Genomic DNA, 23,054 nt, shown 5'->3' with positions numbered 1-23,054 from the left:
TTTTGTTACTCTGAGGGTTTGAAGCTGAGGTTGATCCCATCGGTGCAGCGGAGGAGACGCTCAGGCAAGTCTTTCTAACAGCTTTGATTATTATTAGACCAAGAGCCAGACAGGCACTTCCTCCACTCCAGCACCTATTGTGTAAAGATCCAATTAAACAGTCTGTGGAGAGAAGCAAATTCAGTCAGGCACATCTTTTGGCAGCCATAAAGGAGACGACTGTCATCAGTGAGCATCCAGATCCTGGCTGAGCGACACGGACAGGCGAGATTTAACTAATTACAACCATTTCCTGAGCAAACGAAGACGGGAAAGGTTAGAGCGGCACAAGTAGGTCTAAAGGAAAGGATGAGATTTTAAGAGACGCTTGAAATGTAAAAGTTCAACTTCTCCTGTCGGCTGAAATTTGCTCATTCTACTCAACGTTTCAACCAAAAGTAGCTTAGATCATTCAAGCGTGGTCTAATCCGTCCCCTCCCACACTTCTGTCCTCTCAGACCACACAGCAGGAACGGCCCTGACGCCTTCCCTACAGTCCAGATTACCCGCCGCACATCGCCATTAAAGTCGGGCCTCAGTGGGCAAGCTGAAAGCCGTGGGACCACATGATTACAGTTAGCTGAGCTAATTTAGCCTGGTTTCCTCATTGTTAGGAAGCCTTTTATGTAATTGAGTGCGTGGTCCGCAGGAAGATGAAAGCCTGCAAAGCAGCGCTAAGAAGATCAATACTAAAGATTGTGAAAGACATCGTAGAAACACAACCTCATAGACAAGGTTGTAATCAAAAATATTTACAGCGGACGCTATTTTTTTTGTTTACGTTCTGCAAGATTAAAAAAACCTCAGTGGTTTCAAAATATTCATTAGAGAGGGCGGGAAAAGTCAGCCACATGGCATCCCTTCATAACTAACTAACCCATAAGTACAGATGGGTGATTCAGGGCCCATTATATGGTTGATAAACACGTCAAAGATTCAGATAAAAAAATTAAAAAAAAACACAAAAATAGGGTAAATCCTCCTTCTCACATATAAAGCCTTAAATGGCCAAGCTCCATCTGATATCAGAGATCTGATTGTTCCTTATGTTCCTAACAGAGCACTTCGCTCTCAATCTGCAGGTTTACTAGTGGTTCCTAGAATTTCTAAAAGTAGAATGGGAGGCAGATCTTTTAGTTCTCAGGCTCCTCTCCTGTGGAACCAACTACCAGTTTTAGTCCGTGAGGCAGACACCCTGTCTACTTTTAAGGCTAGGCTTAAAACTTTCCTTTTTGATAAAGCTTCTAGTTGGAGTGGCTCAGGTTATCCTGAGCTATCTCTATAGTTGTGCTGCTATAGGCTTAGACTGCTGGAGGACATAGGGACCCCTTTTTCATCATCCTGCTTCATTCTATCTCTATTCTCCCACTCTGCAGAATCTGTTAGTTCAATCTCTAACGTTCTGCTCTCTCTGCTTTTTCTCATAGTAGCTTCATCTGGTCTGTTCCTGTTTGGCTGTGACTCCATCCTGGAGAGAAATATCAGCTGTGCTGCTGCCATCAACACCTTTGTTTCTAGATGTTGGAGCTTGGCCTGTTTTCCAGTGTAGTCCTGTTTCTCTGACTGTGACTAACTGGATGTGCTCTCTTCATCCTCTGACATGGGAGCTGGCTCGGAGCTCGTCTGCCTGGCTGTGTGTTTCCTGGACGGGGGGGGGGGCGCCTGTGGAGCTGGTTGACAGTTGCCTTTTGTATCTATGCTTCTCTTTCTATCTCTGCTTCTGTCTCCTTGAACCCCAGTGGGCCTCAGCAGATGGCCGCTCACACTGAGCCTGGTTCTGCTGGAGGTTTCTTCCTGTTCAAAGGGAGTTTTTCCTCTCCACTGTCGCTACAAGCATGCTTAGTGTGAGGGATTGCTGAAGAGTCAATGAGTCGATGCAATCAGCTGGTTTTCCTTAGATAGAAAACTTTGAATCAATCTGACTGGATGATCTCGTGAACTGGAAAGTGACCTGAGATGACATGATGTCAATTGGAGCTATAGAAATAAACTGAATAGAATGGGAATGGATCTGAGAGTGGAAGAAGCTATGATCCTAAAATCAAAAATATGCTTCTGCTCATTAACTATGAACATTTCGTCAGATATGCAGCGTCTCTATGTTAATACCTGGATGGTTCAGGCTCTGCGGCGTCTCGTTTGAAGGAGGCGTTGAGCCGCTTCTCTCTGGTTAGCAGCTCGTCGATCAGGTTCTGCCTCCTGTCGGCTTCAGACTGCATTCTGAGGAGAGGCAGTTAAGGTTCCATCATATCATCATCATCATCAGTCACTGTAGACTCAAAGGAATCTCCTGATCCAGAGCAGAGACTGTTCTGTTTTATGGAGCTCTGCCGCCCTCTACAGGAACATCATGGTTACTGCAGGCAGAATCAACCCTGGATGACAGTCATCTCAGTCTCATGACTTTTACAGCTCGTGACAAAAGGCAGGGAAATAAAAGGATACATGCGCCGAGATGAGGAGCTCCTCAACAGGCCCTCTTTGAGCTGAGCAATGTTCTGTTTGAGTTTCTGAAGGGACGCTCGCAACGTCATGTTGACCTGCAAAAGATTTAAAAAAAAGGCATCTGGGTGAACATCAGAGCCCTTTGCTCATCAGGAGGAAAAGAAGAGGGAAATTACACCTTTGCAGGGTTTCCCCCCGTTCTTTGCTGCCGGTTCCTCTCATGGATGTTCTCTGCTATCTCCTGAGCCAGGCGGCAAGTGGCGTCGTAGTTCTGCAACCTACAGGAGAGGTGGAGGAAGAGAGGGGCACGATGAAGCAGCCACAGACGTCTTCATTATATCAGTTTATAAGAGTCTTTATAATTTTAAACCACAAAAAATGACAATTTGCTTTAGATTCTCAGTCATCCCGGTCATAGTCGTCCAAAAAGTTAAAAAACATTCACTGGACTTTGTTTCCAAGTTTGAAGACGTTTCTCTTCCATCATGGAAGCTTTATCAATTCAAAATGTCAGAAATAGCATTTAGTTCCAGGTTTTATACATTAGCAGGGAACAGAAGACCTCACCTGTTCATCCAGGCCAACAATTCCCTCTAACGACCCCCCTTTCAGAGACATAGAAAAGGTATGGGGCATTGCAGGCTAACAAAGAAGCCAAACGACCCCCATTCCAAAGGGGGGGACCCGTTCATCCGTTTCTATTTGCATGTTTTCTAAACTAAAGCCAGGCTTTGTTGGGCTGCTGGATAAAAAAATCAGATTAATCGATTATTGAAATAACCCTCAACTCATTTAGCAATCGATTAATCATTAAATAGAGGATAGAGACTGTAAAACACGCCTTTAACTGACAGAGCGACACACATAGAGCAGGAATTAGACCTAGATTGTAAAAATAAATATATATATATATATATATATATATATATATATATATATATATATATATATATTTATATATGAACATTTTGCATTTATGATAAAAATCTGCTCTATCCAGACCTCCATCCATCCATTTTCATCACGCTTTATGTCTACAGGCGAGAGGCATAAACAGCTGGACAGGTTGCCAGGGCAACACAGAGACACACAAGTCAAACAACCGTCCACACACTCACACCTAAAGAGAAATTAGAGAAGCCAATTAACCCAACAGTCATGTTTTTGGACTGTGGGAGGAAGCCGGAGTACCCGGAGAGAACCCACGCATTCTCATGGAGAACATGCACACTACATGCAGAAAGACCCTGGGCTGGGAATTGAACCCAGAACCTTTTTGCTGCAAGGCAGCAGGGCTACCCACTGCTCCACCGAGCAGCCAAAGCTCTTTGGTCTTCTTTAAGGAAACTTTGACTATCCAATTATTTTCAATTAATCAATCAAACTATTTCTTTATTGTCAACTACAATTTACATCGATAATTCAGTTTCAGTACAAACTGTTCATAAAAATAATAATAATACATTTTATTTAAAAAGGCGCCTTTCTGGACACTCAAGGTCACTGTACAAAGGCATAAAAAAGTGTCAGAAGAAATTAAAATAAAGACATTTAAAAACATTTAAAAAATACAGAGGCTGTGACAGTGAAATTGAATTTAAAGAGAATAACATAACGATTTCCTGATGTCATGCGTGCCACGGAACGCTGCCTTTGACGCGTTCTTATGGCGGCCAACGTGAGGCGGTTCCCTATAGCGCTGCCTTTAATCGATTGATTGACAAAAATCATCAGCAGATTAATCGATTTTCAAAATAAAACAATTATTTTTCAGTCCAAACCTGGACCTTAATTGGGATTAATTGGGATTTTAACGAGCTGTGAGGAAATGAAGATGAGTGAACCCCAATGGACTGAAGCAACACTGTAAAGATGGAGCAAAAGATCAATAAAATTAATAGAACCGGTCTGACCACATGAAATAGGCATAAAGATCTAAAAAGATCACACATCCTGCGCCAACCGCTAATAAATATCGAGAACGGATGAAAAACAAATTTTGTTCTAAAAAAGTTACTGAGTTTTTCCTAAAGCTTTGGGAGTCCAGTGAAGCACAGAGACAAATATGGAAAACCAAGAGCAGCGGAGAAGCTTCTCAGGACGGCTGCACTTAAAAAATTAATCAGATTAATCGATTATTGAAATAATCCTTAACTAATATAGTAATCGATTCATTAACTGGAGTATAAAGACAGTAAAACACGCCTTTAGCTGACAGAGCGACTTACTTAGAGCAGGAATTATACCAAGATAGTAAACCAAAAAGTGTTAATATTTTACATTTATGATAAATATATTTTTCTTCTGTCAATCTCCTCATGTGGAAAAGTTTTCCGTATTCGTTCACATTGGCCTGTTTTCCAGTGTAGTCCTGTTTCTCTGACTGTGACTAACTGGATGTGCTCTCTTAATCCTCTGACATGGGAGCTGGCTCGGAGCTCGTCTGCCTGGCTGTGTGTTTCCTGGACGGGGTCGCCTGTGGAGCTGGTTGACAGTTGCCTTTTGTATCTATGCTTCTTTTTCTATGTCTGCTTCTGTCTCCTTGAACCCCAGTGGGCCTCAGCAGATGGCCGCTCACACTGAGCCTGGTTCTGCTGGAGGTTTCTTCCTGTTCAAAGGGAGTTTTTCCTCTCCACTGTCGCTACAAGCATGCTTAGTGTGAGGGATTGCTGAAGAGTCAATGAGTCGATGCAATCAGCTGGTTTTCCTTAGATAGAAAACTTTGAATCAATCTGACTGGATGATCTGGTGAACTGGAAAGTGACCTGAGATGACATGATGTGACTGGCTCTATAGAAATAGACTGAATAGAACTGAAAAGATCCCAGAGTTACAGAGCAGTACATTTTTTGGTAATTAGCACCAAAACGTTCAACATGTTTTTTAGAACAGGCCCATATCTAATGATCTGCATCAGAAAGCAGCCAGTTGAAGGAAAATGAGCCATTTTTAGGCTGGTTGTGGATCCGGACATGCGCAGTCCTGGCTGACAGTTAGTGATAAATATCAGAGTTTCCATCACTTTAAATACAGCCACAATGATCGATGGATGAAGAAACATAAACAGATCATTTTTTCGGCTAACTTTGGTGACTAACTAGTAGCTACGGAAGCCGAATGGGTACAAAATCAGAAAGAACCGACCGGACGTAAAAAAGAGAAATATTTCTGAAGGTTTGTTGTATTAGAAGCTAAAGTCGCTCACCAGGGGTCCTGAGACATCTTCTAAAAGTTAACCACGATCCGAAATAACACACTTTCAGGCCGGGGAGTAATCACTGGCAATCCGTTCCTTGTTTGGGTCTGACGTCACTACGGCGAGCGCCGAGGACATTCTTCTTCTTCTTGTTGGATTTGTTGGCGGTTGGCAACAAACCTGTAGTTGGATTACCGCCACCTACTGGTATGGAGTGTGGTTCGTGATGCAATATCTACTAATAAACATATATAAATTCTAAGAAATCAAAAAACAAAGATATATGATGGAATGTATATATAGAATTTATATACATTCTATATGTATATAGAATTCTAGCTGATAGAATGTATATATGTATATACACGCATACACACACAAATATACATATTTATACATAACTTTTTATTCTAGCCATCTATATCATAAACACATTCATCCTCTATAATCAAATTCTATGAAATTATTTTTTTTTTAAATCGAATAATTATTTGTATATGTTTACTCCCTAAATTCTTCCTCATATTATCTGATAAATTTATATTTTCTTTAATACATTCAAAGTCTCTCCTCATATCTTCTCTCTTTCATATTTATGACATTCCAGTATATTTTTTCACATTTTCCAGAAGTTTGCTTTTGAATTTTAAAAAGTGTTTAATTAAGTCCTGTTTGCTTAAATCTTAACGTCGTTATCTCTCTCTCGTCCTTTCTATATCGTCTTCCATTTCTTCTTTTTCCTACTTTCTTCTGAATTTTATAAAACCATCTTCCTGTTTTTTCTTCATCCAACCTTTTATTTTTGACATTTTTCCATCAGTTTTTCTTTAATAAAACTCTTTCCCTCCCATTTACTTGTTTTAACTGTAAAACTACCAGGATTTTAAATTTCCCTGAGGATTTTTCTTCTTCTTCTTCTTCTTCTTCATTTTAATGGCGGTTGGCAAACAACTATTTGGTGCATTACTTCCACTGTATTTTAAATACATTAATCTACGGAAGCGTATTGCATTCACCAAAGGAAAAAAAAATCTGCTTATCTCATAATTCAAGATACTGATCTCGTAATTATAAGATAAACCGTCTGATTTTCTTTTTTCTTTTGTGCAATACGCTGATTTAATGTTAATCTGATTTAATATTTTTATTTCTTTTTTTCTGCAGTTGATTCAATTCATTTTTTAAACATTTTGTTGCCAAAGATATGAAGACACATTTATTTCCCTCAAAAAAAAAAAAAAAAAAAAAACAAGTGGCTACCAAAGCAGAAATCTCAGAAAATACAAAATTAAACTTTAATTAATCTCAGAAATATAAAACTTAAAGAGGTGAGAATTATTTAATGTTCTATATGTGACTTTTACAAGCAGCAATTTTGTTATCGAAGGATTAGGATCACTGGGAAAAAAATGTTTTTTAATTTTATTTAGTTTATTATGGGGAAAAAAAGTCAGAATTCCAACTTTAATTTCAGAATTCTGATTTTAATCTCAGAATTTTGGATCTTAATCTTCTGGAAGAGGATTAGGGCCGCTCAAAAAAAAAAAAAAAAAAAAAAAGTCAACTGATTTTTAAATATTATTTCAGTTTAATATGGGAAAAAATTCTGAGATTAAAGTCAGAATTCTGACTTTAATCTCAGAATTGTTAGAAGGCAGAGATGTGGAGCACACAGCATCACTGATAAAGATGTGAGTAGTTTGGGAGAAACAGGAACACATTGGTGGAAAATTACAGAATTAGGCAACTTTTTCCGTCCCTGAGGGTCCCTGCTGATGCTATTTCATTAATAGAAAATGATTAAAACAAGAGAGCAAGTCTCTAAAACAGACATGGCTACGGCTTGATGCTAACATGTTTTATATTAGAATTCAGGCAGAATTCTGACTTTTTTCCCATATTAAACTGAACTAATATTTAAAAATCAGTTAACTTTTTTTTCCAGTGGCCCTAATCCTCTTCTGAATGATTTAACTTTCTGCTTGTAGTTTTCCGTTAGAGTTGGGATTTCCCAGGCCTGATGTGCAGCTGTGGCAGAAACTCTGCTTTCACAGACAGATGAAGCTTTCAGAAAGATAAAAACGTCTTTGTCCCAAAGTTTTAACAGTTTTTGCTGTTATTTATTGTATGTTAAAGGGGGAGTTTATAAGAACACTTCAATCAAAGTCATTTGACACCAGAATAAAGATTACTGTTCATGGATACAGAATTATTTCATCTGAAATGTTGTGAAACTTCCAGAAATTGAACTTTAAGCTTACTTTGTGTTTTCATTTAACTGGTTGAGATTTTTTTGCAGCTTTTTTACCCAATTTTCTGTCTAAGAAGGAAATTGAAAGGATGAAAAGATTAAACCGACTTTTTTGCAACACATATTTAACCCTTTATAGGACCCTCAGTGGAATCCTTTGAAAATCAACATATCAAGTCAATAGTGTTATTGGAATCCGGGACAAGATCTCATTACCTTTATAACATTAAAGAAATATGGATATTTTGATGGTAAAATTTAATGTCAATGTAAGAACAAGAAAACGCCAACCCGCCCGAATATATGAAGAAAAATAACAAAAGTGCTTCTAGAAGAAATTCATGAAAAACACTTTTTTTGGTCCAACTTAACCTTAGAGGCATTAATGCTGATGCTGGCTCTGACATGTTTTAGTTTATAAACCTAAATATAATTGTTAAATAGGCTTATTAACTTGTTAACTTCAGCTTTTTAACTTTTTTCTTGACGTGTTAACTTTTTTATTAACTTTTTACCTTGTTTTTCTTGAGTTTAAAAAAAAAATATATTAACTTTTTACCTTTTTTTCTTGATTAAAAAAAAAATTTATTAACTTTTTACCTTTTTTTCCAAACTTATTTTCCAGTAGGTAATCTATCATTCAAGGGCTCATCTTATTGGTCAAATGCCAAAATCAGATGTGCAGCCATGTAGCAGGCTCTCTGCTGATTGGCTGGATATAGATCTTTTGCTTCTAGAGCTCCCTGAGGGATGGGGGGACTCCTTTTGTAAGGGGTATGCAGGTGATGCAGCCTTCTCTTACTGTATACCTTTCAGGGTTCTGCCCTCGGCTTGAGTTTATTTATTTTTTAATCACTGTCTTTTTATTGAGTTTTCCTTTTATACATACAGTTTGTAAATACAAAAATATATAATTGTCCAACAAAGATAGATATAGAAACATATACAGTAAAAACTTGGTCCACCCGGGACAGAGAGGCTGTTCCTTGTTTGGGTATGACGTCACTACGGCGAACGCCTAGGACCTTCTTCTTCTTGTTGGATTTATTGGTGGTTGGCAACAAACCTTTAGTAGGATTACCGCCACCTACTGGTATGGAGTGTGGACAGGTGGCCAGTTCAGTCAGCCATAAATACTCTCCCTGTGCACTTTCAGTGCTGTTTCCTCTTCTTTCCTCGGCTTCTTGTTTTCCCTGATGTCTCCACGGTTCTGGTTTGTTTCACATTTCTAAGTTGGATTTTTGGATTCCTGCCTCTGTTGCCTTTGAACACACTAAAACTACAAGAACTGACCTCTGATTCCCTGCTTCTGCATTTGGGTCCTCAGACTTCCACTCAACCTGACTATACCTGTACGGCAGAGCATCGTAATAACAGCACAGACGTCAACTTTCATTTCCAGACTTTCATATTTTGTCCTTAGACAGGATTTATCTTAGAGGAGCATTATAATTCATAAAAATAACGCATCTAAATTGTTTCATGATTTATGAAAATAGGGTTATTTTTTTTTATTTGCAGCCCTTATATCTAAGGGAAACATATTCCAGGACATTACAGCTTCTTTCTTTTTTATGCTTTTTTTTGTACTATATACACTCTGGTCTAAAGTCTTACTCAAGAAAAAAAAAATTCAGCAATTTAAAGTATTTTTCAAATAATAAAGGATGGCATAATCAAGAGAATATATATTTTTATTTAAAACTAAGATGTTAAATAATTAAGAAGTAGTTCATGATGGATCTTAGAACCGAATGTTTCCCTGAGGACTAAAAGCATAAATCTATTCCTCTTAAACTGGGTGAACTGGGTGACTTGACTTGAACTCTGTCTGCCTGTTTAAACTTTATTTTTCTTCTTGAGCTGATAGAACAGCAGCAAAGATGAGCGTAAATGTAGGTTCCACTACATAAACTGCCAACGTGTGAGGTAAGGGGTAGTAGATGGTTCATATCTAAACAAACCTTGTGTTCGACTGAAACACCTGCGTGTTTTGCGGAACAACAAACCATGGAACGTCGGAGATCTTCTTGGAAAACACCGATTTGACATTTTGATTCCTAAGATGAGGCAAAATTCACAGAAAATGTTACATCTTACAAGTCTACCCCTGTTGTGTCTAGACATTTAACTTCAAGCAGCGTCTTGTTTCAAAAACATGTTCCTTTTTTTCAGCAATACCTTCATTAATTTTCACAAGTTTTAAAACCCAACATAGAAAATTAAGACGCTTTAAATCCAACCAATTAGCAGGTTAATGCTGCAGGTTCCCACCAAATACTGTCTTATATAGGGTAATAAAACAATCCAGGAATTGGAGAACAAGCTATAAAAAAAGTCACAATGTTTAATTAAATCTCCACTTTAACAGAGAGAAATATAATATCACACAGAGATTATCAGAACAAAACACTCAATCCTGATTCCAAACATTATTTTCAAGTATAAAAGGTTAATTAAACCAATTTGACCAACTGTTAAAAGTAAAATTAACCTAGTTTTATGAAAAACGGGATCAATCTCCAGCCAGATCTAGACTGTATTATATCTAAATTTACTCCAAGGGAGCAACGCCGGCTGATCCAGGAGGCAATGAAAGCACCCAGAACAACATTAAAAGCTCCACAGACCTGACCTGCCTCATTTAGAGTCAGAGTTCACCATTTAACCATTTAAGAGAAACAGGACTACACTGGAAAACAGGCCAAGCTCCAACATCTAGAAACAAAGGTGTTGATGGCAGCAGCACAGCTGATATTTCTCTCCAGGATGGAGTCACAGCCAAACAGGAACAGACCAGATGAAGCTACTATGAGAAAAAGCAGAGAGAGCAGAACGTTAGAGATTGAACTAACAGATTCTGCAGAGTGGGAGAATAGAGATAGAATGAAGCAGAATGATGAAAAAGGGGTCCCTATGTCCTCCAGCAGTCTAAGCCTATAGCAGCAGAACTATAGAGATAGCTCAGGATAACCTGAGCCACCCTAACTATAAGCTTTATCAAAAAGGAAAGTTTTAAGCCTAGCCTTAAAAGTAGACAGGGTGTCTGCCTCACGGACTAAAACTGGTAGTTGGTTCCACAGGAGAGGAGCCTGATAACTAAAAGATCTGCCTCCCATTCTACTTTTAGAAATTCTAGGAACCACTAGTAAACCTGCAGATTGAGAGCGAAGTGCTCTGTTAGGAACATAAGGAACAATCAGATCTCTGATATCAGATGGAGCTTGGCCATTTAAGGCTTTATATGTGAGAAGGAGGATTTTAAATTCTATTCTTGATTTAACAGGAAGCCAATGAAGAGAAGCCAGGATAGGAGAGATATGATCTCTCTTTTTCATTTTCATCAGAACTCTGGCTGCAGCATTTTGGATCAGCTGAAGGCTTTTAACTACAGTTTGTGGACTTCCTGATAGTAAAGAATTACAATAGTCCAGCCTTGAAGTAACAAGGCTCATTCACTCTAGTCAAATTCAAGTCCTATTTCTTCTTTTTTATTCATCATCTTTAGTTATGTTCTGAGGAAAGGGGGCTGGTTAGGATCAAAATAGTGACCTACGTTGACCTGAGTCAATAAAATCCACCAAATTTAACCATCTCGCTTATGAGACCTATTTTCCTTTTAAGAATGTGGATTCCTATCAACTCAACCCCTTTACAGGAGAACAGAAGACCTTGCCTATTCAACATTTCCCTCTAATGACCTCCCTTTCAGAGACATAGACAGGTATGGGGCATTGCAGGCTAACAAAGAAGCCAAACGACCCCAAAGGGGGGGACCCGTTCATCCGTTTCTATTTGCATGTTTTCTAAACTAAAACCAGGCTTTGTTGGGCTGCTGGATAAAACCTGGAACTAAACGCTATTTCTGACATTTTGAATTGAAAAATCTTCCTGGATGGAAGAGAAACGTCTTCAAACTTGGAAACAAAGTCCAGTGGATTGACTTTTTTTTTTGTTTTTTGTTTACTTTTTAGAATTAATTCATAATGTTTAGAACAGGCATCCCCAAAGTCTGTCCTGGGGGGCCGCTATCCTGCAGGTTTTAGAGGTTTCCTGCTTCAGCATATCTGATTTTCATTGATTGCTGATTAACAGGCTTTTGCTGAACTGCAATCATCAGAATCAGCTGTGCTAAAGCAGAGAAACCTCTAAAACCTGCAGGACAGCAACCCCCCAGGACCGACTTTGAGGACGCCTGCTGGGGAGTAAAAAATGTTGAGTTATGTCTGTTCTTAGCCTCACAGGCTCCAAACGAAGGTCATGAAAGAGAAGAATGAGTCACACAGCCTCCTTCATGGCATGCAGCAGAGGACTGCTGCTTTGAGGAGATGCATCTGGTCAGTGAAAGATAGATTAACCTGACAGGGAACGGCCTTGATGAACTCAAGTTGTTTTTCCTCCAAATGTTCAAGTGTGAGAAAGTTCTTTATGCAGGGGGTGGGATAGTTCCAAGGCAGAGTGTTTGTAGTCCTCAGTCAGAGCTCTATGTCTCCATCTGAGGGCGTTAAATACATTTGAACATTCTCAGTCTCAGCTTCCGCCTCAACTTCACACTGCCTTAGAAGATTATATTTTTTATTTACTCAGATTATTTTAGTCTAAGTGCAACAGAAAAAAAATAGGGCGAATCTGGTAAAAAACATAATTTCAAGGCATTAGACATGTAAAACAATTTCTCTATTTTATTTATTGTTTTTCCTTTTTAATTTAGTCTGCAGTGCTGCAAAGAACATTAACCTCTCCAGTCTCCTTAATATGATCTCCTCAAAAGGAGACCTTTCCAGAGGCAAAACAAAAATGGAAATTGTCTAATTAAATTAAGTTCCTTGCAAAAACAAAAACAGAAAGTACGCAGAACAGACAGTACAGGTTGATTATATTTTTGCAGGATATTAACGGCTAAAGCAAAGTGTTGTCTTCAGAAGAGTTGATCCATAAAGACAGCCTCTATTTTGTGTCATTTTCCAGACATTTTGACATCTCATTTTTTCGTCTCTATGGAAAGATGCTGGCGCCGCGGCTACAGTTCTCAGAAACAAACCCTGCGTTCACAGAGTGAAAACAGGAAAATCACTGGAACCTTTCCCTTTTAGGACGTGCTTCACAACAAACAAACTGCAGCTTACTCTGATGACCTCAGCCCTGGAGTTGATATAAAGCCCTGATCCTCTGAAGGTCCACATGCTGAGAAGAGACGTTGCATTCTGAGAGGCTTTTTTCCCCCCCGGATTGAGATGATTCAAGTTTCAAGAACGCCAGAGTTTTCAGACTTTGGGAACATGAATATGATTTCTTACGCTTCTCCTGAACAAGACCTGAGCTCCATGTCGACGGGCAGGAGACCGAGATCTCATTCATATAACAACCCAGACGACAGTAAGAACTTTGGTTTGCAAACACAGCTCAGCATTGCAAGACCTCGATCCAGGTACGTTTTTAGCCTTATTTTCAGGACATTTGGGCTTCAGTCTTCTAATCAGGGGGGGATTTACCATTAGGCAATACTAGGCAGTTGCCTAGGGCCCCAAGTTCCTGGGGCCCCCCATTGATTTGTGCACATTAATTATATTTTTGATTTTTTTTTTTAATAGCTAAAATGCCATCAGTCCATTTGCTGCACATGTTCAGAAAGGTCCAAACAGACAGCAGCAAACCATTTGAAAACAAACCACGCAAAGAGCAGCGTTGCCAACTTAGCGCTTTAGTCGCTATATTTAGCCACTTTTCAGACCCCTCTAGCACTTTGATTTCTAAAAAGCTCCTAGCGCCAAATCTAGAGACTTTTTTCTGCTACCGGAGACTTTGGAGACAACATCTAAAAGCAGCGAACTCTGCTCTCCAGAGCGAGTAGATTGGTAACCCCGCCTCCTGCTCTCCTCTATCTTGTCTGCTGTCATGATTCATGCAGCTATTATTTCATCCAAATGAAAAATGGAGAACAGATAAGCAGATCATGGCTTGTCTACAGTGAAAAGAAGGACTGGGTTATTTACTTTGGCCTTTTTGGAAACACAGGAAGGAGCAATCAGCTAAGTGAGCTTAGTGCTTGGAAAAAATCTTTCATTCCTTTAGCGACAGCATGAAAAGTCAGCTGAGTACAAAACATAGAGAGGAAAACAAGAAGAAAAGGGACAAGAAGAGAGGGACACAACCTAGAACAGATAATGGATGTCTATTCTATTAACATTTCTCTATCTGGAGAATGGCTCTGTTTGATGTCTTCTCCATTCAGAGGGCCCCCTGCCTGTCTTTGCCTAAGGCCCCACATTTCCTTAATCCGCCCCTACTTCTAATATTTCTTTAGATTGCTGTTGTCTGTTTCCGCAGTCGAGTTCTTACACGACTAATAACCAATGTACTCACTGAGTAACATTTAACTAAAACCTTCTCCTTTAGGTCATTTTACAGTTATGAGACATCAGAGCTGCACTCCGAGTTCGAGACAGGAAACTTCTCACGTTCCTCCCCTCTGAGGCAGAGAACAAGCTCGCAGTTAAGACATCAAATGTCCAAAAACGAGGATAAAGATGAGAAACACTCCGTTCCGGTTCCCATCAATCCAAAGAAGTCTAAACCAGTTAAGCTGTCGAGAGAGATCAGTGGTACGGAACCAGTGCTTTATTGGAGGACTATAAATGCTTTAAGGCAGGGGTGGGCAATTCCACTTCTTGGGGGCCGGTATCCTGCAACTTTTAGATTCATCCTTGGTCCAACACGCCTGAATCAAATGAGTTACCTCCTCAGAATGCAGTCACAGATTCCTCTCGATCATCTAATTACTTGATTCAGGTGTGTTGCACCAAAGGCACATCTATAAGTTGCAGGATACCGGCAATCAGGAACTGGAGTTGCCCACCCCTGCTCTAAGTTGTGAGGGAAAATAATGAATTAGAATGTGGTTCCTTCATTTAGGGAGTAAAACCAGACGGGTGTCCATGATAACCATCTCTGAGTCGGACAACTGGGAAATTTGCTCCAGCTCCGGTATGAAGTACGGCCAGTTTGTGGACTGGGAGAAGATTGATCCAGAGCCTGCAAAGAAATACCAGCAGATCCTGAAGAGCAGCCACCAGCAGCTGAAAACCATGGGCCGAGAGGGATTCTGGGCCGTGCCGCATACCCTGAGGGCCAAAGCTTACTATCATATCATCCACAACATCAACTCCAGGTGAACATCTACGCTGTTGTCAGACTTTCTATCGAAATGGATCTACCATCTGTTTCATAAACTAACCAAGCAGCTTTATCTGTTGCAGAGCTGTTACTCCAGACAGAGATGTTTACTACAATCTGGCCAAGAAGCTTTTTGGGGAACAGAAAGTTAGCACTCACCCAGTCCCGGAGTACATCGAGGATGGGGAAATACCGAGGTAATTTAATGCCCCCCCCCCTCAACTGGAACAGTTTTAAGAAGTTCCTGCACCTTGTGGTAGGAAAGTTAAGATTTCTCTTGTTTTATATACTTAGTTATGCTAGTTATCCAGTGAAAAATGTTTTTACTCAGTTTGTTTCACCTGCAAGGCTGAGAAAATGTCTGAGTGAGGGGTGGTCTTTACGGTGGCCCTGAAGTGCAAACTGCAACTACAAATCTAAAAGCGCCACTTAATTAAGGAAATCGCAACTACATAAAGCAAAGCGCAACTACATTAAGAAAAACAAATACATTAAGGAAAACAAAACTACATAAAGCAAAGCGCAACTACATTAAGGAAAACAAAACTACATAAAGCAAAGCGCAACTACATTAAGGAAATCAAAACTACATTAAGCAAAACAAAACTACATAAAGCAAAGCGCAACTACATTAAGAAAAACAAAACTATATAAAGCAAAGCGCAACTACATTAAGGAAAACAAAACTACATAAAGCAAAGCGCAACTACATTAAGAAAAACAAAACTATATAAAGCAAAGCGCAACTACATTAAGGAAAACAAAACTACATAAAGCAAAGCGCAACTACATTAAGGAAAACAAAACTACATAAAGCAAAGCGCAACTACATTAAGAAAAACAAAACTACATAAAGCAAAGCGCAACTACATTAAGAAAAACAAAACTACATAAAGCAAAGCGCAACTACATTAAGGAAAACAAAACTACATAAAGCAAAGCGCAACTACATTAAGGAAAACAAAACTACATAAAGCAAAGCGCAACTACATTAAGAAAAACAAAACTACATAAAGCAAAGCGCAACTACATTAAGAAAAACAAAACTACATAAAGCAAAGCGCAACTACATTAAGGAAAACAAAACTACATAAAGCAAAGCGCAACTACATTAAGAAAAACAAAACTACATAAAGCAAAGCGCAACTACATTAAGGAAAACAAAACTACATAAAGCAAAGCGCAACTACATTAAGGAAATCGCAACTACATAAAGCAAAGCGCAACTACATTAAGAAAAACAAAACTACATAAAGCAAAGCGCAACTACATTAAGGAAAACAAAACTACATAAAGCAAAACGCAACTACATTAAGAAAAACAAAACTACATAAAGCAAAGCGCAACTACATTAAGAAAAACAAAACTATATAAAGCAAAGCGCAACTACATTAAGGAAATCGCAACTACATAAAGCAAAGCGCAACTACATTAAGGAAATCACAACTACATAAAGCAAAGCGCAACTACATTAAGAAAAACAAAACTACATAAAGCAAAGCGCAACTACATTAAGGAAAACAAAACTACATAAAGCAAAGCGCAACTACATTAAGGAAAACAAAACTACATAAAGCAAAGCGCAACTACATTAAGAAAAACAAAACTACATAAAGCAAAGCGCAACTACATTAAGGAAAACAAAACTACATAAAGCAAAGCGCAACTACATTAAGAAAAACAAAACTACATAAAGCAAAGCGCAACTACATTAAGAAAAACAAAACTACATAAAGCAAAGCGCAACTACATTAAGAAAAACAAAACTACATAAAGCAAAGCGCAACTACATTAAGGAAAACAAAACTACATAAAGCAAAGCGCAACTACATTAAGGAAATCGCAACTACATAAAGCAAAGCGCAACTACATTAAGAAAAACAAAACTACATAAAGCAAAGCGCAACTACATTAAGGAAAACAAAACTACATAAAGCAAAGCGCAACTACATTAAGAAAAACAAAACTACATAAAGCAAAGCGCAACTACATTAAGAAAAACACAATTACATTAACCTACCGGAAAAGGTAGGTACCAGTGGGAAACATGAGACATTGCTGATTGGACGACGGCGCCGTTGGACCCTTGAACCGGAAGTCATTCTGCCTGCTGCGGCTTTTGAAAACATGGATACTGTCGGCGCCCCAAACATAGCTGCCGTTATCCAGGAACATTTTGAATCAGGACATACGTACGAGGTGATACTGGATATGCTCAAGGCTAATCACGAAATTTCAGTTAGTTTGCGTACACTGAAGACACACTTAAAAGAAGCTGGACTGTTCAGACGACGCAACTTCCGGTTCAAGGGTCAAACGGCGCCGTCGTCCAATCAGCGATGTCTCATGTTTCCCACTGGTACCTACCTTTTACGGTAGGTTAATGTAGTTGTGTTTTCCTTAATGTAGTTGCGCTTTGCTTTATGTAGTTGCGATATCCTTAATGTAGTTGCGCTTTTAGATTTGTAGTTGCAGTTTGCACTTCAGGGCCACCGTAGGTCTTAGACAAAACATACTTATTCCCACGACAGGCCAAATAGTTTCTCAAGGGTTAAAGTGTGTAATAAACCTTCACAGTTTTTGCATCAACATAAGTAAGGGAGACAAACTCTGTCTAGTCAGAACAGGGCTGATTACAGAGCAGGAAGATGAACTGTTCTCTCTTTGCAAAGATATGAAGATGAATTGCCAACTGAGGGAAATCCATCGATCTCCATTTATTTAACTAGGGTGAATAGTGGATGGAATACTGTTTTCTCACTACAACCTACAGTCAAGATGTTCTCCCCTTTAACCCGTTGCACATACACTGGAAAAAGTTACTTTTTGGTGCAGTAAACTCTATTAGAGTGTTTTTCATAATTTCTACTCTGTATTTTTAAGCTTTAGTAAAAACTTTTATTTTGTAATACATGAATTTGGGGAACAGAGTAGGTTTTACTCAGATTTCCTTATACTATCTAAATGTGTTGTGGTGCAGCTTTGATGAGACAAAAGTCCACAAAGGCCACAGATTCATCGTTGATAAGTTATTTACACAAGCAAAGAAAAAATGTTCCAGGTAAACTCCTTCATTTTTCTTAGTTTATTTCTCCTCATTCAAGCAAACAGAAAAGGACAAACATTTCCTCCATGCTTCTGTTGTGCTTCACCCAAATTAATCATAACTAACCAGAAACAAAGGAACATAACTAAATAACCAAAAAATATAATCTTCAAACAGATATCAAACAAAGTAGAATAAACTTAGCTAGATTGTCCACAAAAATAATTGACATTAATAATTAATAATTGGCTCCTACAAAATGTTTAAATAAATTTTGGGGAAAGAGTAAGTTTTACTTAGCTTTCCTTATACTATATAATTAACCTCTTTTTTTAAGGTCTATGTACTATTTTTAGGTTATGTACATACTGCTATATTTAATAGCAGTATGTACATAACCTAAAAATACCTCTTAAACTTTACTCTAAAACGAGTCGATGCAGTCAGCTTGTTTTCCTTAGATAGAAAACTTTGAATCAATCTGACTGGATGATCTGGTTGAACTGGAAAGTTACCTGAGATGACATGATGTGAATTGGAGCTATAGAAATGAATTCCGTAAAAATTCAAAAAATATCCACTGGACTTGGTTTTCAAGATTTGAAGACGTTTCGCCACCTCTCCAGGAAGCTTTCTCAATTCAAATGTCTGGATCCGCAGTGAGTCAGTGAGAAATTTGAATTGAGAAAGCTTCCTGGAGAGGTGGCGAAACGTCTTCAAATCTTGAAAACCAAGTCCAGTGGATATTTTTTGAATTTTTACGGAATGACTATGACCTGGATGACTGAGAACCTTCATCAGCATATAGAAATAAACTGAATTGAATTGAAAATGTAGCATTATGAGATGCACGGACGGCGCATACGCACTGTAGCTCCCAGCAGGACTGGTTCTGCTCTGAGTCCAGATGTTACGATGACACACAGAGCAAGAGGTCGTCCCGACGACAGTCCTGGCTGCTCATGGGACTGATATATGCCCTGAACTTGGCATACTCTCCAGCTTTGCGCTAAAACTTTCAAAGTCTTCCAAAAACCTTTCCTTAAGTTGGACGGATTTAAACTGTCCCCAAAAGTAAACACCCTGAAGTTGCTTTCCTAAATGCGTTCACAACTTTGTCATCTTATGGTAGGAAAATGTGGCATCAGATGCCAAGAATTAACAGCAGGTTCCAGTTGATCTTAGTGGAAGGTTGCCTGTATTAATGTTTATTTTTTCCCAAATAAGGTTCTGGGTTCGATTCCCGGCCCGGGGTTGTAGTTGTAGTGTCTATTCTCAAAGTATTCAGTTATTCACCCCAGTTAAATAAACATAGATTGATGGATTTCGCTCAGTCGGAACTTCATTTTTATATCTTTACAAAGAGAAAAAAGTTCATCATACGGCCCTTATTGCACGGTAATCAACCCTGTTCTGATCTGGGCAGCGTTTGTCTGCCTTACTTATAATGAGGAAAAGCTGTGAAGGTTGTGTCACGCCATATTACTCACACTTTGGTCAAACAATAACAATTCTTGAGAAAGTATTTGTCTTGTTATGGAATAAGTATTGTTTGTATGCAAAACATTTCTCACTCAGACGTTTTGTGGCCTTGCAGGTGAAACAGACTGAATACAAACATTTTTCACTGGATAAATAGCATAACTAAATACATGAAACAAGAGAAATTTAAATTTTCCGATCAAAAGGATCTTTCTGCATAGAGTTTGCATGTTCTCCCTGAGCATGCGTGGGTTCTCTCCGGGTACTCCGGCTTCCTCCCACAGTCCAAAAACATGACTGTTAGGTTAATTTGCTTCTAAATCCTCCTTAGGTGTGAGTGTCTGTGAATGGTTGCTTGTACTGTTTGTCTCTGTGTTGCCTTAAAATTTTGAGTAGAATGCTGTTTGTGTCTATGAAAAACAAATACACTTTACTTAATTTAGTTTAAATAAATCTAACTGACAACTTGGATGTAATTTTACTTCATTTTAAATTTGACTTAATATCTTCATAACTGTTATGTCTTATGGAAAGTAAAATTCACTTGATACTATCAAGTGAGTGTTACTTGATATTGCAGCATTAGATTTTACTTAAATCATTTGAGTGCAAATACTTACTATATATTTTTTAAGTAAATCTTATGAGTTGTTGTTTTCAGTGTACTGTAGTTGAGATAAAGACATTTAAAATGTAGAAACTGTATTTAAAGATCCATCAATAAGTTAGCCTCGTGAGACCATCCTGATCTCGCGAGCTTTCAAGGTTTCACTCGCAGATCAGTCTGGAGACTCTCCGTTAAAGAAAATTTGGAGCCGTTCACCAAACGAACGTCCAATCAGCGTTGGCTTTGAGGCGGGTTGAGGTGTGACGCAACGAGAAGCGCGACAGTTCAGTCTAAAGAACATGGCAGCTTCAGCCGATGAAACTAGCGTTAGCGTGGCTATCGAGCAAGTTTTATCGGAATTACAGAGTATTTCTTCACTGAAAGAAGAGCAAAACACTGCTCTGGAGGCTTTTCTCAGAGGAAAAGATGTTTTTGCTCTTCTCCCGACTGGTTTCGGCAAGAGTTTGATCTATCAACTGGCTCCTCTTCGTCATCGCTCTGTTAGTACGTCATATGCTTCGTTGACCTGATTGGTTTATTTGGCCCGTCTATCACCAACATAGGCCAATCAGCTAACCAGTATTTTTGCCCCTTCCCAAAATTACTTCAACGGAAGGTTTCCAGATGGATATGAGGAGCAAATCCATCTGGCGCAGTCAGGTTACCAATAAGTCCTATCCTCCAAAAACCGTGATGTCTGTGGACAACTGCACCTCTAAATATTTTAGGAAGCAGATTATCTCCTATATTTCTGAAATAGTGTCTTTACACCAGTGGTCTCACACTCCGATCCTCTAAATCAAAGCTAGTGAGGCACATTTTAAAGTTCCAAGGCCCTAGCCTTCGAAGGATCTGAGCCTGATACAACTCCCTTACGATTGCCGAGTTCGAATTCAGCAGCTAAGTCCTCTGAAGGCCAGATTAGTTGATTACGTCTTTGCGTGACGCCGAGGCCTGTTTGGATTGGACGACTCCTTGTTATGCGGCCAACAAATGCATCCTTCTTTTTGCCCGATTTGACATACGGGTCTAAGCAAGCCTGCTGTTCTGTGCGGAAAAAGGGAAATGGCGCAGAACAGTGGTGAATATTGGAGGGGCAGTTTAAAGTAATCCAAGTATGTGGATAGCTCCGTCTGAAATGAATGAAAATAGTTGTTTTAAATAGTTATTCAGTGGCAGGTAATATTTGGTTTATTGAAAGGTTTTATCTGTCCCTGCTGTAAAGGGTTACGCGTGATATTTAAGCTCAGATTCCAACATCTCTGCAGTGTGAGGACTATAAATCTGATATCCATGACCACGGTGCACTTTATAGATTTGAAATGTTCATTTACTGTCTGAAAAGTTGGACTCCATGAAATTTTAACAATAAAAGTTGTCTAAGTCTACGTCTAATGTTCTGATCCTTACAGTTCTTCCTGTTTACTTCTTTTACCAGATACTGTCTCAACAAAGCAGGCATGAATTCTGTGAAAAAGATCCTCCTCTGCCTCAGTGATTACTTCCCCGACATGAGCTACTGCCCCATCCTTCCTGCCTTGGTCTCTCTCATACTCCACTTCAGTGAGGATGAAGCAGAGTGTTTCTACAGTGTGTCGAGACTCATCTGCTACAAGGACCCGAATAAGCGCTACATTGACCAGACCTTTCTGACCTACCATGCTTCCTGTATGACATTTGGGCACATTGCCAATAGGTGTTGCAGAGGCATACGGAAACTGATTGCCAGCTCCCACCAAAACCTCTTTGAATTTTACTCTGACTGGATCATGTGGATTTTCGCAGACCTTCCATTCACATATGCAATCAGAGTTCTGGATGTCTACCTACTGGAGGGCTTCAAGGTTCTCTTCAGGTTTGTCGTGGCTCCAGTTCAGCTCTGAACATTTGATTTCTCCTGGCCTGAACACAGTGAATTTATCTCCCAATCTGTTTGTAGGATCGCTCTGGCTTTGCTGGATCTCTACAAAACGTCAGTGTCGTCTCGAGTGGCAGACGTCGGAGACTTCAGGACTGACATGAAGTGTTTTGTGCAAAGCGTGGATCGCCACTGCACGTCTGAGAAGCTTCTGGAAAGAGCCTTCCAGATCCCGATTGCTACTAGAAGCGAGCTCAACCTTTTGTTCAGTGCAAATAAGGATGCCTTGATGCAGAAAGGTGTCAGCACTCACCAAAAGAGGTATGTTTGCAATTGCATCGCAATTGACTAAGCAACTATGTAAAGGGGTCTCCAACCCTGGTTCTACAGATCTACAATAGCAGCCATTCAAAATGGCCCTTCATAGTCAAACGCGCCCCTTCCTTTCAACTCCTAGCAAAAGCCACTCCAACTTCCAGCCAAGGGAGTGACCCCTTCTTTCATATTTTTTTGACTCATACTCCACCCTTTAAGGTTTGGCCAGGATGTAACACTTCTCTTTAGATCTTAATGTCCAAAGTTCATGACAGAATATTTTAGATGCCTAAAATGGAACTGTTCTGGACCAGCCAAGGACCTATCAAGGAAAGTCGGGAAATTTTGAATGGCTACTACTATACTTTCCTGCAAGTTTTTGATGCCTGGGGTCCCTGATCAAACACAGCGTACCTCTTCAGTACGCCATCAAGTTTGGTAAAGGCCTGGTAAGGAGTAACCTGACTCCTGACACCTTCCGTTGAAGTAATTTTGGGAAGGGGCGAAAATACTGGTTAGCTGATTGGCCTATGTTGGTGATAGACGGGCCAAATAAACCAATCAGATCAACGAAGCATATGACGTATGTAAAGGAAGAAAATATTCTAACATAGTTAACTTTGGAAAAAGATTGGCTTCTGA

At 39.3% G+C, this 23,054-nt stretch overlaps 2 protein-coding genes across 2 annotated transcripts in view; one reads left to right on the top strand and one right to left on the bottom strand.

The window, feature by feature from the left end:
- Positions 1-5,833, bottom strand: part of stx8 (syntaxin 8) — a 64,002-nt gene extending 58,169 nt beyond the window's left edge. The window contains exons 1-4 of the mRNA XM_038270501.1: positions 5,690-5,833; positions 2,663-2,762; positions 2,485-2,579; positions 2,149-2,259 (exon numbers count right to left, since the gene is read on the bottom strand). Coding sequence (XP_038126429.1) covers positions 2,149-2,259; positions 2,485-2,579; positions 2,663-2,762; positions 5,690-5,706 — 323 coding nt within the window. The 5' untranslated portion in view covers positions 5,707-5,833. The remainder of the gene's footprint in view (positions 1-2,148; positions 2,260-2,484; positions 2,580-2,662; positions 2,763-5,689) is intronic.
- A 7,271-nt stretch (positions 5,834-13,104) lies between these two features.
- LOC119773520 (TBC1 domain family member 24-like) lies at positions 13,105-22,418 on the top strand (the record flags this gene model as incomplete). Its single annotated transcript, XM_038270506.1, has 6 exons — positions 13,105-13,359; positions 14,328-14,533; positions 14,844-15,099; positions 15,188-15,301; positions 21,678-22,094; positions 22,179-22,418. Coding segments are annotated over exons 1-6 (1,427 nt in total), but the record flags the coding sequence as incomplete, so codon positions are not given.
- Positions 22,419-23,054: the final 636 nt, after the last annotated feature.

The sequence above is a fragment of the Cyprinodon tularosa genome, unplaced genomic scaffold, assembly GCF_016077235.1.
Source record: "Cyprinodon tularosa strain WSP-4 unplaced genomic scaffold, ASM1607723v1 ctg763, whole genome shotgun sequence".
In the NCBI taxonomy this organism is placed as follows: Eukaryota; Metazoa; Chordata; class Actinopteri; order Cyprinodontiformes; family Cyprinodontidae; genus Cyprinodon; species Cyprinodon tularosa.
The sequence above is the reverse complement of the archived record's forward strand: the minus strand, read 5'-3'. Positions and strand labels throughout refer to the sequence as shown.